General features: G+C 36.9%; 1 protein-coding gene across 1 annotated transcript in view; it reads right to left on the bottom strand.

Moving 5' to 3' along the window:
• CFAP47 (cilia and flagella associated protein 47) overlaps positions 1-16,315 on the bottom strand; it is a 388,870-nt gene that overhangs the window by 90,352 nt on the left and 282,203 nt on the right. The window contains exon 27 of the mRNA XM_018043692.1: positions 16,063-16,200. Within this exon, the coding sequence (XP_017899181.1) occupies positions 16,063-16,200 (138 nt within the window). The remainder of the gene's footprint in view (positions 1-16,062; positions 16,201-16,315) is intronic.

Here is a 16,315-nt window from a genome sequence, read left to right as displayed (position 1 = left end):
GGTTGCTTTCATGTTCTAGCTATTGTAAATAGCAATGAACAGTGGGTACATGTGTCTTTTCAATTTTGGTTTCCTCAGGGCATATGTCTAGAAGTGGGATTGCTGGGTCATATGGTGGTTTTATTCCTAGTTTTTTAAGGAATCTCCATACCATCTTCCATGGTGGCTGTATCAATTTACATTCCCACCAGCAGTGCAAGAGCATTCCCTTTTCTCCACATCTGCTCCAGTATTTATTGTTTGTAGACTTTTTAATGATGACCATTCCGACTACTGTGAAGTGATATCTCATTGCAGTTTTGATTTACATTTCTCTCATAATGAGCAGTGTTGAGCATCTTTTCATGTGTTCATTAGCCATCTGTATGTTTTTGGAGAAATGTCTGTTTAAGTCTTTTTCCCACTTTTTGATTGGGTTGTTTGTTTTTCTGGCATTGAATTGTATGAGCTGCTTGTATATTTTGGAAATTAATCCTTTGTTATAGTTGTTTCATTTGTTATTATTTTCTCCCATTCTGAGGGTTGTCTTTTCACCTTGCTTATAGTTTCCTTTGCTGTACAGAAGCTTTTATGTTTAATCAGGTCCCACTTGTTTACTTTTGTTTTTATTTCCATTACTCTAGGAGGTGGGTCATAGAGGATCTGGCTTTAATTTATGTCATCGAGTGTTCTGTCTATGTTTTCTTCTAAGAGTTTTATAGTTTCTGGTCTTACATTTCGGTCTTTAATCCATTTTGAGTTTATCTTTGTGTATGGTGTTAGGAAATGTTCTAATTTCATTCTTTTACATGTAGCTGTCCAGTTTTCCCAGTGCCATTTATTGAAGAGGCTCTCTTTGCCCCATTATATACTCTTTCTTCCTTTATCAAAAATAAGGTATCCATAGATGCATGGGTTTATTTCTGGGCTTTCTATCTTGTTCCATTGGTCTATATTTCTGTTTTTGTGCCAGTACCATACTGTCTTGATAACTGTAGCTTTGTAGTATAATCTGAAGTCAGGAATGTTGATTCCACCAGCTCCATTCTTCTTTCTCAAGACTGCTTTGGCTATTTGGGGTCTTTTGTGTTTCCATATGAATTGTGAAATTTTTTGTTCTAGCTCTGTGAAAAATGCCATTGGTAATTTGATAAGGATTGCATTGAATCTGCAGATTGCATTTGGTAGTATAGTCATTTTCACAATATTGATTCTTCCTATCCAGGAACATGGAATATCTCTCCATCTGTTTATGTTGTCTTTGACTTTTTTTTTCATCAGTGTCTTATAACTTTCTGAGTATAGTTCTTTTGTCTCCTTAGGTAAGTTTATTCCTAGATATTTAATTCTTTTTGTTGCAATGGTGAATGCAATTGATTCTTTAATTTCTCTTTTTGATTTTTCATTGTTAGTACATAGAAATACAAGTGATTTCTGTGTATTAATTTTGTATCCTGCAATTTTGCTTAATTCACTGATTAGCTCTAGTAATTTTCTGATACTATCTTTAGGGTTTTCTATGTACAGTATCATGTCATCTGCAGTGAGAGCTTTACTTTTTCTTTTCCAATCTGGATTCCTTTTATATCTTTTTCTTCTCTGATTGCTTTAGCTAGGACTTCCAGAACTATGTTGAATAGCAGTGGTAAAAGTGGACATCCTTGTCTTGTTCCTGATCTTAAGGGGAATGCTTTCAGTTTTTCACCACTGAGACTAATGTATGCTGTAGGCTTATCATATATAGCCTTTATTATGTTGAAGTAGGTTCCTTCTATGCCCATTTTTGAACTGTTTTAATCATAAATGGGTGCCAAATTTTGTCAAAGGCTTTTCCTGCATCTATTGTGATGATCATATGGTTTTGATCTTTCAATTTGTTAATACGGTATATCACATTGATTGATTTGTATATATTGAAGAATCCTTGCATTCCTGGAATAAACCCAACTTGATCATGGTGTATGAACTTTTTGATGTGTTGCTGATTTCTGCTAAAATTTTCCTGAGGATTTTTGCATCTATGTTCATCAGTGATATCAGCCTGTAGTTTTCTTTTCTTGTGTTGTCTTTGTCTGCTTTTGGTATCAGGGTGATGGTGGCCTTGTAGAATGAGTTTGGAAGTGTTCCTTTCTCTGCAATTTTTTGAAAGAGTTTTAGAAGGATAGGCAGTAGCTCTTCTCTCACTTTCACTTTTCACTGTCATGCAGTGGAGAAGGAAATGGCAACCCACTCCAGTGTTCTTGCCTGGAGAATCCCAAGGATGGGGGAGCCTGGTGGGCTACCATCTATGGGGTTGCACAGAGTCGGACACGACTGAAGTGACTTAGCAAATGTTTGATAGAATTCTCCTGTGAAGCCATCTGGTCCTGGGCTTTTGTTTTTTGGGAGATTTTTGATCACAGCTTCAATTTCAGTACTTGTAATTGAGTTGTTCATAATTTCTGTTTCTTCCTGGCTCAGTCTTGGAAGACTGAACTTTTCTAAGAATCTGTCCATTTTTTCCAGGTTATCCAATTTATTACCTTAGAGTTGTTTATAATACTCTCTTACAATGCTTTGTATTTCTGCATTGTTTGTTGAAACCTCTCCTTTTTCATTTCTAATTTTGTTGATTCGATTCTTCTTTTTTTCTTGATGAGTCTGGCTAAAGGTTTGTCAATTTTATTTATCTTTTCAAAAAACCAGATTAGTTTTATTACTCATTACTATTATTTCTTTCATTTCTTTTTCATTTATTTCTGCTTGGATCTTTATGATTTCTTTCCTTCACTAATTTTGGGGTGTTCTTTTTCCAGTTTTAGGTGTAAAGTTGGGTTGTCTATTTGACGTTTTTCTTGATTCCTTAGTACTGCTTTTGCTGCATCCCATCGGTTTTGAGCTGTCATGTTTTCATTGTCATTTGTTTCTGGTAATTTTTTGATTTCCCTTCTGATTTCTTCAGTGACCTGTTGGTTATTTAGAAATGTATTGTTTAATCTCCATGTGTTTGTGCTTCTTACAGATTTTTTTTTCCTTGTAATTGATATCTAGTCTCATAGCGTTGTGGTCAGAGAAGATGCTTGATACGATTTCAATTTTCTTAAATTTACTGAGGTTTGATTTGTGACCCAAGATGTGGTCTATCCTGGAGAATGTTCCATGTGCACTTAAAAAGAAGGTGTATTCTGAATTTGGATGGAATGTCCTGAAGATATCAAGGAGATTCATCTCATCTAATGTATCATTTTAAGACTTGGGTTTCCTGATTAATTTTTTGTTTTGTTGATCTGTCCATTGGTGCAGATGGGATGTTAAAGTCTCCTACTATTATTGTGTTACTGTCAATTTCTCCGTTTATGCCTGTTAGTCTTTGTCTTATGTACTGAGGTGCCCCTATGTTGGGTGCATGATGCTGCTGCTGCTGCTAACTTGCTTCAGTCATGTCTGACTCTGTGCGACCCCATAGATGGCAGCCCACCAGGCTCCCCTGTCCCTGGGATTCTCCAGGCAAGAACACTGGAGTGGGTTGCCATTTCCTTCTCCAGTGCATGAAAGTGAAAAGTGAAAATGAAGTCGCTCAGTCGTGTCTGACTCTTTGCGACCCCATGGAGTGCAACCTTCCAGGTTTCTCCGTGCATGGGATTTTCCAGGCAAGAGTACCGGAGTTGGGTGCCATTGCCTTCTCCATGTTGGGTGCATAGATGTTTACAATTATTATGTTTTCCTCTTGGATTGATCCCTTGATCATTATGTAATGTCCTTCCTTATCTCTTGTAATCTTCTATAAGTTATATTTTATCTGATATGAGGATTGCTATTTCAGCTTTCTTTTGCTTCCCATTTGCATGGAATATATTTTTCCATCCTCTCACTTTCAGTCTATATGTGTCTTTAGGTCTGAAGTGGGTTTCTTGTAGACTGCATATATATGGGTCTTGTGTTTGTATCCATTCAGCCAGTCTGTGTCTTTTGGTTGGAGCATTTAATCCATTTACATTTAAAGTAATTATTGATATATATATGTTCCTATAGACATTTTCTTAATTGTTTGGGGTTGATTTTGTAGATCTTTTTTCCTCTCTTGTATTTCTTGACTATATAAGTCCATTTAACATTTGTTGTAAAGCTGGTTTGGTGGTACTGAATTCTTTTAACTTTTGCTTGTCTGCAAAGCTCTTTATTTCTCCATGAATTTTGAATGAGATCCTTGCTGGATACAGTAAACTTGGTTGTAGGTTTTTCCCTTTCAGTACATTAAATATATCCTGCCACTCCCTTCTGGCCTGCAGTTTCTGCTGAAAGATCAGCTATTAAGCGTATGGGATTTCCCTTTTATGTTACTTCCTGTTTCTCCCTTGCTGCTTTTAAAATTCTTTCTTTGTGTTTAGTCTTTAGTAGTTTGATTAGTATGTGTCTTGGCATGTTTCTCCTTGGGTTTATCCTTAATGGGACTCTTTTTGCCTCTTGGACTTGGTTGACTATTTCCTTTTCCACATTGGGAAAATCTTCATTATTCTTTTCAAAAATTTTCTCATACCCTTTCCTTTTCTCTTCTTCTTCTGACGTGACGTGACGTGAAGTTACTCAGTCGTGTCCGACTCTTCGTGACCCCATGGACTGTAGCCTACCAGGCTCCTCTGTCCATGGGATTTTCCAGGCAAGAGTACTGGAGTGGATTACCATTTCCTTCTCCAAGGGATCTTCCTAACCAAGGGATTGAACCCAGGTCTCCCACATCGTAGACAGACGCTTTACTGTCTGAGCCATGTTGGTACATTTGAAATGGTCCCAGATGTCTCTGAGACTATTTTCAGAGACCTGAGCTCTTTTCATTCTTTTTACTTTATTCTGCTCTTCAGAAGTTATTTCTACCATTTTATCTTCCAGATCACTGATTCGTTCCTCTGTTTCAGATATTTTGCTCTTGATTCCTTCTGGAGTATTTTTAATTTCAGTAATTGTGTTGCTTGTCTCTGTATGTTTATTCTTTAATTCTTCTATGTTTTTGATAATTGATTCTTGCATTTTCTCCATTTTGTTTTCAAGGTTTTTGATCAGTTTTACTATTGTTATTCTGAATTCTTTTTCAGGTAGTTTGCCTATTTCCTCATTTATTTGGACTTCTGTGTTTCTAGTTTGTTCCTTCATTTGTGTAGTATTTCTCTGCCTTTGCATTTTTTTTTAAACTTATTGTGTTTGAGGTCTCTTTTTCCCAGGCTTCAAGGTTGAATTCCTTCTTCCTTTTGGCTTCTGCCTTCCTAAGGGTGGTCCAGCGGTTTATGTAAGCTTTCTATAGGGCGAGATTTGTGCTGAGTGTTTGTTTGTTTTTCCTCTGATGGGCAAGGCTGAGTGAGGTGGAACTCCTGTCTGCTGATGATTGGGTCTGTATTTTTGTTTTGTTTCTTGTTTACATGAGGCATCCTGCACAGTGTGCTACTGGTGGTTGGGTGATGCAGGGTCTTGTATTCAAATGGTTTCCTTTGTGTTAGTTCTCACTATTTGATACTCCCTAGGGTTAGTTCTCTGGTAGGCTTGGGTGTTGGAGTCAGCGTTCCCACTCCAAAGGCTCAAGACTTGATCTCTAGTTAGGAGCGAAAATTCCACAAGTCGTTTATTATGGAATTAAGTGAGATTAAAACAAATATCCAAAAATGAGAAATCAAAGATAAGTTCCAAACAAATTGCAATTACAAAAACAGGCAAATAACAATTAAAATAATAGAATCTACACATACACATATACACCCATGAACAAAGTGAAAAGAGTCCAACAAAATAAAGTAGAGTAGGTTGACCCAGCAAACAAAGTAAATAAAAAATTACATTTACTAGTTAAGAACAAAACTAACTAAAGCACAAACTAAAAAACAAAACTAAACCAATGTGCCAAGTGGTGAATAAAGCAATGATAACAAAACTAACAAATATGTTGAGAGGAAGGAAGAGAAAGAAAAAATAGATATGCAAAGTTAAATAGAAGTAGATGAAGAAGATTTATATACATTAAGATTAACTGCAACGGGAAAAGAACAGTAGGAAAGGCAAACAAAGGAGTAAATGTAGAAAAAATATAGCAGGCTTAACAAAATTAAAAACTAAAATTATAAAAAAGAAAAAAGACAAGAATAGAAGAAGAAAGAAAATGGGGGCAGGGAGAGGAAAACTCCACAGAACTGCAGAAGCCCAAAGTAGAGGCAGAGGTTCATAACAACAATAAAAAGTGTGACTGAATATACACATATACATATACACCCATAAGCAAAATCAAAACAGTCCAACAAAAATAAAGTACAATAGACTGACCTGGCAAACAAAGGAAACCAAAAATTATATCTACCAGAACAAAACTGACTAAAGAACAAACTGGAAAACAAAACTAGAGTAAGGTGCCAATTGGGGAATAAAGCAATGAAAATAAAGCTAACAAATATGTTGACAGGAAAGGAAAGAACAAGAAGAAAGAAAGAATAGATACACAAAGTTAAACAGAGGTAGATAAAGAAGATTTATATACATTAAAGATTAACTGCAAGGGGAAAAGAATAGTGGGAAAAGCAAACAAAGGAATAAATATAGAAAAAATAATAATAGGTTTAAAAAGTTAAAAAGAGAGAGAGGGGAAAAAAAAAGGAAAACTGCACAGACCTGCAAAAGCCCAACATAGAGGCAGAGGTTTGTAACAGCAATAAAAAATGTGACTGAGGAAAAAAAAAAGCTCAAAAGCTTCATTAGATTCCATAGTGCCAATAAAATTGACAACTACAATGGGGGTCGAGGGGGGAATCCAAAAAAATCTACAGAGCGAGTCAAAACATAAGAATAATAAATGTTTTCCTTGAGTCACTGTTCTCAAAGTCCTTTCCCTTACTGGGAGTCACAATCCACTTCACCTTCCTAGGATGCCCTCCAACACTGTGCTGATCTCTGGACTTGCTGTAGAGGAAGCTCAGATTCCAATCTAGTCCTACTCCTATGTGTTCTTGCCTCCAATGTCCATAGCTATCTGGACTAGTGTGTTTTCTTTTGTGGGAGTTCTCAATGATCTTTTATATATTCCACAGACACAGAGTCTGCCTAGTTGATCATGCGGATTGAATCTGCAGCCTGTACAGCTGGTGGGAAGGTTTTGGGTCTTCTTCCTTATCCACACTGCTCCTAGATTTCAACTGTGATTTTATTTCCACCACTGTATGTGGGTTGTCCACTGGGGTTTGCTCCTGAGGCTGCCCTGGAGGACTTGGGTTTGCCCCTGTGAGGGCCAGGTGTGGAGGTGGTGCAGCTGCTTGGGCCACAGGGGTTCTGGCACCACCAGGTACTCAGGGGAGTTGGCGGCTAGGGCAGCAGGAAATATAGTGCTCTAGAAGGATTGGTCAACCAGTATTGGCCAATACACTACAGTATTCTTGCCTGGAGAATCCTCCTTCAGGGGGGTCGCAAAGAGTAGGACTCAACTGAAGCGACCCTTCATGCATAAACGCAAGACTTTTTTTGCCTGTGGCAACTCTGCCCCAGTGAGGTTGAGCATGAAGGTGGCACAGCTGCTTGGCTTGCGGGGACCCTGGTGGCGCCACGTGTGCAGGGACATGGACTGCCTCTGCCACAGAAGTTATAGCCCTATCAGAGTCTTTTTTCAGTTTCTTATAGCTGGTGATCAGAAGGCCTCCTTGGCCAGTCTTTCTCTATAGTTCTGCCTGTTGGGGCATTTAGAAGGTTCCCTTGCCTGGGGTCCTTTGCTGTTGTTTAGTGTGTCAGGTACATAGAGGGCCGCCCCCACCCCCATCCCCACCCCCGCCCGGCTGGGGTCCTACTCTGTAGATCAGTGCATCAGGCATTTAAAGGAGCACCCTGGGTAGGGTCCTGCTCTGTAGTTCAGTGCATGAGGCATTTGATGGGCCAGCCTCCCTACTGTTCAGCTGTGGATGCTGGCCCTGTGGGGAGAGAGAGGCTATGGTGATGGCTCCAGGGACTACGCGTGACTCAGCAGTATCACCTTACTTCCATGGCTGCCCAGCTTTCCTCCACTGTTCCCACCATGACCTCCTCCCTCACATCCCCTCCATCCATCTCTCCACAGTCAACAGAAGCCCTTGCCCTGTGATCGCTCCACACTCCCCAAACTCCAGCTCCCAGCTGCTGCGCCTTCCATGAGCCCCTCATCCCTATCCAGGGTATGTATGGCTTCAGCAAGGACTGTTTGATTCTCGTTTCATATCAGCTGTTTCACTTTCAGCCTTAAATGTTTCTCCTCTGACTCAGACAATAGCCCCAATGTGGGGATCGGACCCCTGCTTCAGTTCTCCCACCCAACGAGGGGAGATCCAGTCCTACTAACACTCCTGCTTTTCCCCCAAGTTCCTTCATCCTACTGAGTTTTGTGGTTATATATATTCTTTTCCTCTGGTCAGGTACTCCTGCCGGCTCTCAACTGGTGTTCTGCATGCACTTCTGTCTGAAGGTGTATTCCTGACGTATCCGTGGAGAGAGATGTACTCCACATCTACCTACTCCTCCGCCATCTTGTTCTTCCCTGAAATTTATTTTTTTATTCTATCTGAAATATATTTGTGGGTTATTTGATATAATGCAGGGATATAGGGTTTATTTTTCAAAGTATATTTAATAAATTTCAAGAAGGATTTTAGGTCCATTTTTATTGCAACAATGTTATAGTTTTTCTCATGCTGAAGGATAAAATTTAGGCATTATAATAATGCACTTAATTTTTGTAAAAATGGGTAGAACTACATAGTATAGTGTTAGTTATTACTAGGAAATGTTTACTGTATGTTTACAATCACTTTATATGATCACTGTCATGGAAGTATTTAGTGGATGCTTGTCAACTGCTGCTGCTGCTGCTGCTAAGTCACTTCAGTCGTGTCCGACTCTGTGTGATCCCATAGATGGCAGCCCACCAGGCTCCCCCATCCCTGGGATTCTCCAGGCAAGAACACTGGAGTAGGTTGCCATTTCCTTCTCTAATGCATGAAAGTGAAAAGTGAAAGTGAAGTCGCTCAGTCATGTCTGACTCTTTGCGACCCCATGGTCTGCAGCCTACCAGGCTCCTCCATCCATGGGATTTGCCAGGCAAGAGTACTGGAGTGGGGTACCATTGCTTTCTCCGTGCTTGTCAACTACTTGACTGCTAATGGGTAAATCTTATAAAATTAGGAAAACTGGAATTAGATGGGGGAAGGAGAGAAGTAAAACAGTGTTCCTACAATATGCACTTCCAACATGTCTGCCATGTACCCTTGGGAAAGAAGAAGAAATTGGGTCAATACAAAGTGCTAGAAACTGAAGTGATCACCTTTAGGAATGAGGGTTGTGTTCTGTTTAAGTCAATCAGCAAAACCAGTCGAGAGCACTTTGTTTGAGTGCCCTTGCACATAGTTTTTACGGGTGGCACAAAACATATAGGACCTTCATCATTGTGCAGGCAACTTAAATAAGTGCTCCTGGATCCACTGGTGTCTTCCTGCTTGTTGTCATTGTTTAGTTGCTAAGTCATGTCTGACTCTTTTGCAACATCATGGACTTAGCCCACCAGGCTCCTCCATCCATTGGATTTCCCAGGCAAGAATACTGGCCGGGGGTCGGGGGGGCGGGGAGGGGGTTGTCATTTCCTTCTCCAGGAGATCTTCTGACCCAGCAATCAAACTTGCATCTCCTTCAATGGCAAGTAAATTCTTTACCACTGAGCCACCAGGGAAGCCCCTTCCTTATGTCTATTTATGATCCATTTTTATTCTTTGTGTTCATAAATTTCAATATCCACAGAACCACAAGTAGATGAGATTTTAAGTCAGTATCTACAACCAAGGAAAAGTCCAGGTTTTTTGCAGCCTGAGGTTTTCACAATTCAGGGGGAGTTTCTTCAAGAGAAATAATGCAAAATTACAAAGATGAAAGTAGGTACAGGGTCTGGGAGGGTGAAAAAGTAAAGACTCATAAAGTTTATGCTCTTTTAGTGTCAGAGTAAGTCTGACCATCTAATATCACTAAATGTTTCAGTAATATTTTATGGTCAGATTTATAATTTGTATGCCTAGAGGTGAATGAGCTTAGAATATTATATTACTAATAGCCAGTATTTATCAGGTATATCATAAAACATATAAATTCTTAACATATGTTATTTCATTAAATTTGAACCAAAGAGAGAAGAGAGACATGTGATTATATCTCCATTTGTGAAGTAATGATGAACACCTGCATGTTAAGTGGGAGTAAAGAAAAAGAAATAACAGAAACTTTAGGACTACAAGATGAATTTAATATATGGGCTCAGAAGAAAGAAGCTTCAAGTAGTGTGCCCAGATTTCTAAGAAACACATCAAGTCCCACCATCTGACACGAAAAAGATTATATAATGAGGAAAAATAAACGGAGAATAATAATGCACTCATTTTGAATTTGGGGGATATACCTCTAGATTTATCTATCTATCTACTTGGATATATATTTGCATATGTATCTAGGTATGCATGTCTAGTCTGCCTCTGAATATATAAGTTGAACAATACTATAAAGCAATTATCCTTCAATTTAAAATAAATTAAAAATGGAAAAAATATGTAAGTTGAAACAGAAGGAAAAGGGTAGGAATAGATAAATATTGGTGACATTAATGGTAATTATAACCATTGGTGTATATGAAATCCCCTAGGGGAGGGGTAAAAAGCAGTAATAGCTTCATTAGGGTAAGAAGAGTCTTGAAGAGTCCCATATTGATGAGGTAAACAGAAGAATCTACAGACACTAAGAAGAAATCTTGTCAAGGGGATGGAGAAGAAGTGCAAGAAACAAGGATAAAACCTTGATCTCAAGTGTCTAGAATTCTAAGAGCAGATGATTAATCATCCAGGTTAAACGCTATAGATATCCTGTAAGATGTAGACTGAGAATGGTCCACTGAAAGCAACCAGCTGTTTTGCTCCAGTGGTAGCACAAGCCAGATTTGAGAAGCTGAGAATGTTACACACAAAAAGAAATTGCAAATGCATATCCCTCTACTGGGAAGTATGTTTACCAAGGGAAAGGCATGCATTTCTTTAGGTTTTGAAGTTTGAGAACACTTGAGAGACAAAAGCGAAGGAACTACTACTCTCAGAGAAGACAGAGCTATGATAAATGATGGAGAATAAAGAGCCCAAGAACAGGTTCTGTGATAATAGATACCCGTAGCAAGGTTGATAGAATAGATTCCTATTGTTCAGAGGCTGGGGTGAAAACAGTAAGAGGGTTAAGGAAGAGTAAGTAGCTCCTACTCCTCCACGAGGGAGGAGATGCAGTCATTTGTCCAGTGGAGGCTGAAGATGGGGAAAAGACTGGAGTGAAGAGGGTGTTTATAAAGACTAATAACAGTGTGTAAAGGTTGCTGTGAGAAATGCAAGAGTATAGAGATTAGCAAATAAAAGAATTAATGCCTAAAAAGGCTCTGAGACATAAATATATACCAGTAGGATTAAATGAGAAAATGTATACAAACCAATCCTCACAATGCTTTATATATTGTCAGTGCTCACTAAACATTTAGATCTACCCCAGTTCACTATCATAAAGGAGTCACAGGATCTCTGAGATCTGTGAAATGGGACAAGTGATGTTTCTTTTCAAGGGGAAATTACTGTCATATATGCATATCTATTACATCTATAGAGATTGATGCACCTACCATATGCACACACACTTTCCTACAGCTTCATTTCTTTGTGATGAAAATATTACAATGTTAAATGGTAGAGTGGAAAAACATAATTCTTCTTTAAATGATGGGGCTGAAATAATATGGCTTAGATTATTTTTAATAATTTTGGTGATAGCTATGTAATCAGAACTGTGGAATTTTCACTACAAATTTCAAAAAGGTAAAGACTGATAGGCAACATTAATATGAGAGGGTAGAAGGCAGACATTTTTAATACATCAAAAGTAAAACTTCAAGAGATTACTTTCACCCCTTTCCTGAAATTAGGAGGAACACTAGGCTATTTCCACTCTTCACATAAACACTTTTCATTAATTTCTTTCTCTAATCCATTCACAAAAAACTTTTGTTTTTGAATTTATTTATTCCTAGGATTCTCTGGTGTGTTCTCTTCAAATTCAAATGAAGTGAAATGGAAAAACAAAACAAAACAAAACAAAATTATCTGGTTTGTTCTATTCAAAAAATACATTTTCTAAACCCTTAAATCTAATATTCTTTGTTTCAAATTCCAATAGAAGCTTATTTATTAATGTAAAAATACATTCTTTTCCTTTTCATTAATCAAGTCCACTGCTTCAAAACAGAATGTACATTGTTAAGGGTATATATGCTACTTGACCTGCCGCTATTCTGAGCTAGAATACTGTGTTTTTATAAACATATATTACTTAAATGTGTGCTGAAGGAAATGAAAACAGAAATTAGGGTTGAAAGCTTCCTCTAAAAACTCAATCACATAGACAAATAAGTTATACATGAATCATCACTGGTTAATTACATTGTAAAAGTTTTATGCACAATTATTTAAAATTGTTTGCAGTTCTATTTTTTCTTAATTTTCACAATAATCTTCTTACTAAAATGGACAGTTAACAGTTTATATGAAAGATAAGTATTAGTCTTAGAAAAATATGTGAGTGAAAGACTTAAATATAAATCAGTCATACTTATTTATAATTAGATAACATCTTAATATGCCAAAGTATTCATAAGACTATACTGTGAGTTTCATGCAAGTCTATACTATGTATCCTAGTTATCTGTTTTCTCAAAATGAATTCCTTTTTAAAATTTTAATTATCTTCTATAATTAACTGTATTAATTCTGGTTATATTTGTGAGCATACTCTATGTAAGTACTTCTCTATCAATAGTTATTGCATTGTATTACAAGGGTTGCTCATCTGTTAGTTCTTCAAAGAGATGAAAATGGAAATTTTCATTATTTTGCCCAAAGAAATTCATGCTCAACAGTGTTGTTAAATAAACAGCTGAATAAATGAATGGCCTGGACCGACAATACTAGCCAAGTTCATAATGCACACAGCTTTATCCAGTTATCTCAAAAGGGAATAAAATGTTTACAAAAATAAATTTTTCACTTAAAAATGTAATAGCACATAGAAAAGCTGAATGTATTAAAGATTAAGAAAAAAGACAATAACTTAACATGAAAGGTCTCAAACTGAGAGCTGGCCAGTCAAGCTCACATTTCTTTGTCTAGCTCAGAATCTTATCTTTACTTTTGAAATTTAAGTATGTAAACAGGGCATCTATTCTTCAGTTTGTCATACGTCTCATCATCCCTACTGCCACAGACCAGACCCAATTCATAAATACTTGTTACCTGCCTGACCACTTGGCATTTGAAACTGGGATCTCAGATCTCCTAGGATGGCAAAGTGAACAGATTACTCTGTTCCTTGTCATTTGTAATCATCCTTTCAGATTTAGAAAAAATTTTAGAGTTAAAGCCATAGGAAAATAACAAATAAAAATCCCAAGTAAAGAAATTATATTTCTATTATTATCCACCAACTTGGAAAAAAAGTGAGAAAAAATGTAAATTAATTTTGAATACCTTAGGCCAACAAAATTGATTCAAGAAGAATTAGATCATTTGAACAGACCAATCACTAAAAGTGAAAAAGAATTTGTAATTTAAAAACTCCCTACAAACCAAAGTCCATGACAAAATGGCTTCACAGGCAAATTCTACTAAACATACAAAGAAAAACTCACTGATCCTTCTCAGATGCTTCCAAAAAACTGAAGAGGAGGGAACACTCCCAAAAGCATTCTATGAAGCCACCATCACCCTGATACTAAAATCAGTCAGAGACACAATCAAAAAAGAAAATCATAGGTCAATATCTTTCATGGATATAGATGTGAAAACTCTCAACAAAATATTAGCAAACCAAATCCAACAACACATTAAAAAGTATCATACTCCATGACCAAATGGTATGCATCCCAAGTACATAAGAATGGTTCAACATACACAAATTACAATGTAATATACCACATCAAAAAAGAAAGAAGAAGAAGAAAAAAAAAACCACATATCATCTCAACTGGAAAAAAAAACTGACAAAATTCAATACCCATTCATGATTAAAAAACTCTTACCAAAGTGGGTATAGAGGGAACATATATCATTATAATAAAGGCTATTTATAACAAACCCACAGCCAATATAATACTCAATGATGAAAAGATGAAAGTGTTCCTACTATAATCTGAAACAAGACAAGCCTGCCCACTCTGACCACTTCTCTTCAAAATAGTATTCCAAGTCCTAGCCACAGCAATCAGAAAAGAAAAAAAAGAAATAAAAGGTATCCAAATTGGAGGTGAAAGGTAAAATCGTCATTACATACAGATGATATGATAATAAATATAAAAAACCTGAAGACTCCACACCATAAACTACTAAAACTGATAAACAAATTCAGCAAGGTAGCAGGATACAAAGATTAATATACAAAAGTAGGTTGCATTTCTTTACCCCAACAATGAATTTCCAGAAATGTAATGTTTAAAAAAAAAAAAAAAACCTTTTAAAATCACACCACCAAAAATAAAATATTTGGGAATAAACCAGATCCAGCAGGTGAAAGATTTATATTTTGAGAACTATAAAACATTAATAAAGGAAATTGAAAATGACTCAAAAAAAAAATGGGAAAATAACCCACGCTCTTGGGTTGGAAGAATTAAGTACTCTTTAAATGGCCATACTACCCAAAACAATAAACATTTAATGTGATCCCTGTCAACTTCTCATGACCCTTTCCCCAAAACTAGAACACATCATCTTAAAATTCACATGGAATATAATACAAATGAACCTATCTATGAAACAGAAACAGAATCAGGGAATCAGGGACATTGAGAACAGACTGGTGGTTGCCAAGGTTGGGGGGAAGGAGTGAGAGGTTGGGGTTGGCAGATGTAACCCCCATTCTTTTATATATAGAATGGATAAACAACAAGATCCTACTATATAGCACAGGGAACTATATTCAGTATCCTACAATAAATCATAATGGAAAATAATGTATATATATATGTATAATTTATTTTCTTTGCTGTATTGCTATAACACAATATTGTAAATCAAAAATACATCAATTAAAATTTTTTAAAAACTTAAAAAAATGAATACTTTAAATTATTCTATCACTTTGTTTACATCTTACCACTTGCATTTACTAATATAAATGTTTGTATTTTGTTAAATCTCACTTAGTCCTGTGTGAGTGCTAAGTCACTTATTTGTGTCTGACTCTTTGCGAGACCCTATGGACTATAGCCCGCCAGGCTCCTCTGTTCATGAAATTCTCCAGGCAAAAATACTGGAGTGGGTTGCTATGTCTTCCCTCTCAGGGGATCTTCCTGACCCAAGGATTGAACTTGAACCCAAGGCTCTTAAGTCTACTGCATTGGCAGGCAAATTCTTTACCACTAGTGCCACCTGGGAAGACCCAGGCATAGTCCTGCTTGATCACAAATACTCAGAATAAAGGAGACAAAAAATAGGTGCTCAGCTAAAAAAGGACCTTATCCAGATGAAAGATAAATTACCCATAAATGGCACTTTTCTCCTCTGAAATGTTCTTGCTACCAATATCCTTCCTATCCTTTAGAGCCAATCTAAGCCTCAACTCCAGTGCAATTTCTGTACCCAAGTTCACTGTGACAGCAAGAAATTACCTTCCTCAAAAAGAACTTATGGTCTTAATCAGACAACCACTCTTTAACAAAGACAGGCTGGCAAATTTCAGTAAATTTCAGTACCAGTATTTGGCACATGAATTCAGTACATAATTTAAATTACTGTGATGTAGTATATCAGTTATTTACAATGTAAAGTATCATTCAACAATTTGTATTTATATAGCTGCACTTTCTCTTCAATTACATTATGAAAAACCTATTAAGATAATCTTTTCTTTGTATTTTAAAATTGCACAATTGCACAGAGTCGGACACGACTGAAGTGACTTAGCAGCAGCAGCAGCAAGCCAGTGCTAGACATTGCAGTCTACACATTAACACTACTGGTTACCTGTTTTTTCCGCAGATTCATTTCCTTGATATTGAGCCAATTCAACTTGAGTTTCTGGAATCTGAGGAATGAGGACTGTCTTGGGGATATCAAAATGTTCTGGAAGGCTCAGTTCTGCTTTGTATAAAATGGACTTTGGCTTCTTCAACTTTGAAACATTAAAGAGCATACACATCTGCAAATAAACAGAGAGTAAAATTAGACTGTAATTCTCTTTCCCATTGCCTCCAAAACGAAAAAACAGTGTTAGACTTAGACTCCAGATATGGGGGAAAAAAAAATCCCTCAAG

The sequence above is a fragment of the Capra hircus genome (assembly GCF_001704415.2).
Source record: "Capra hircus breed San Clemente chromosome X unlocalized genomic scaffold, ASM170441v1, whole genome shotgun sequence".
Taxonomy (NCBI): domain Eukaryota; kingdom Metazoa; phylum Chordata; class Mammalia; order Artiodactyla; family Bovidae; genus Capra; species Capra hircus.
This window is presented reverse-complemented; position numbering and strand designations above follow the sequence as displayed.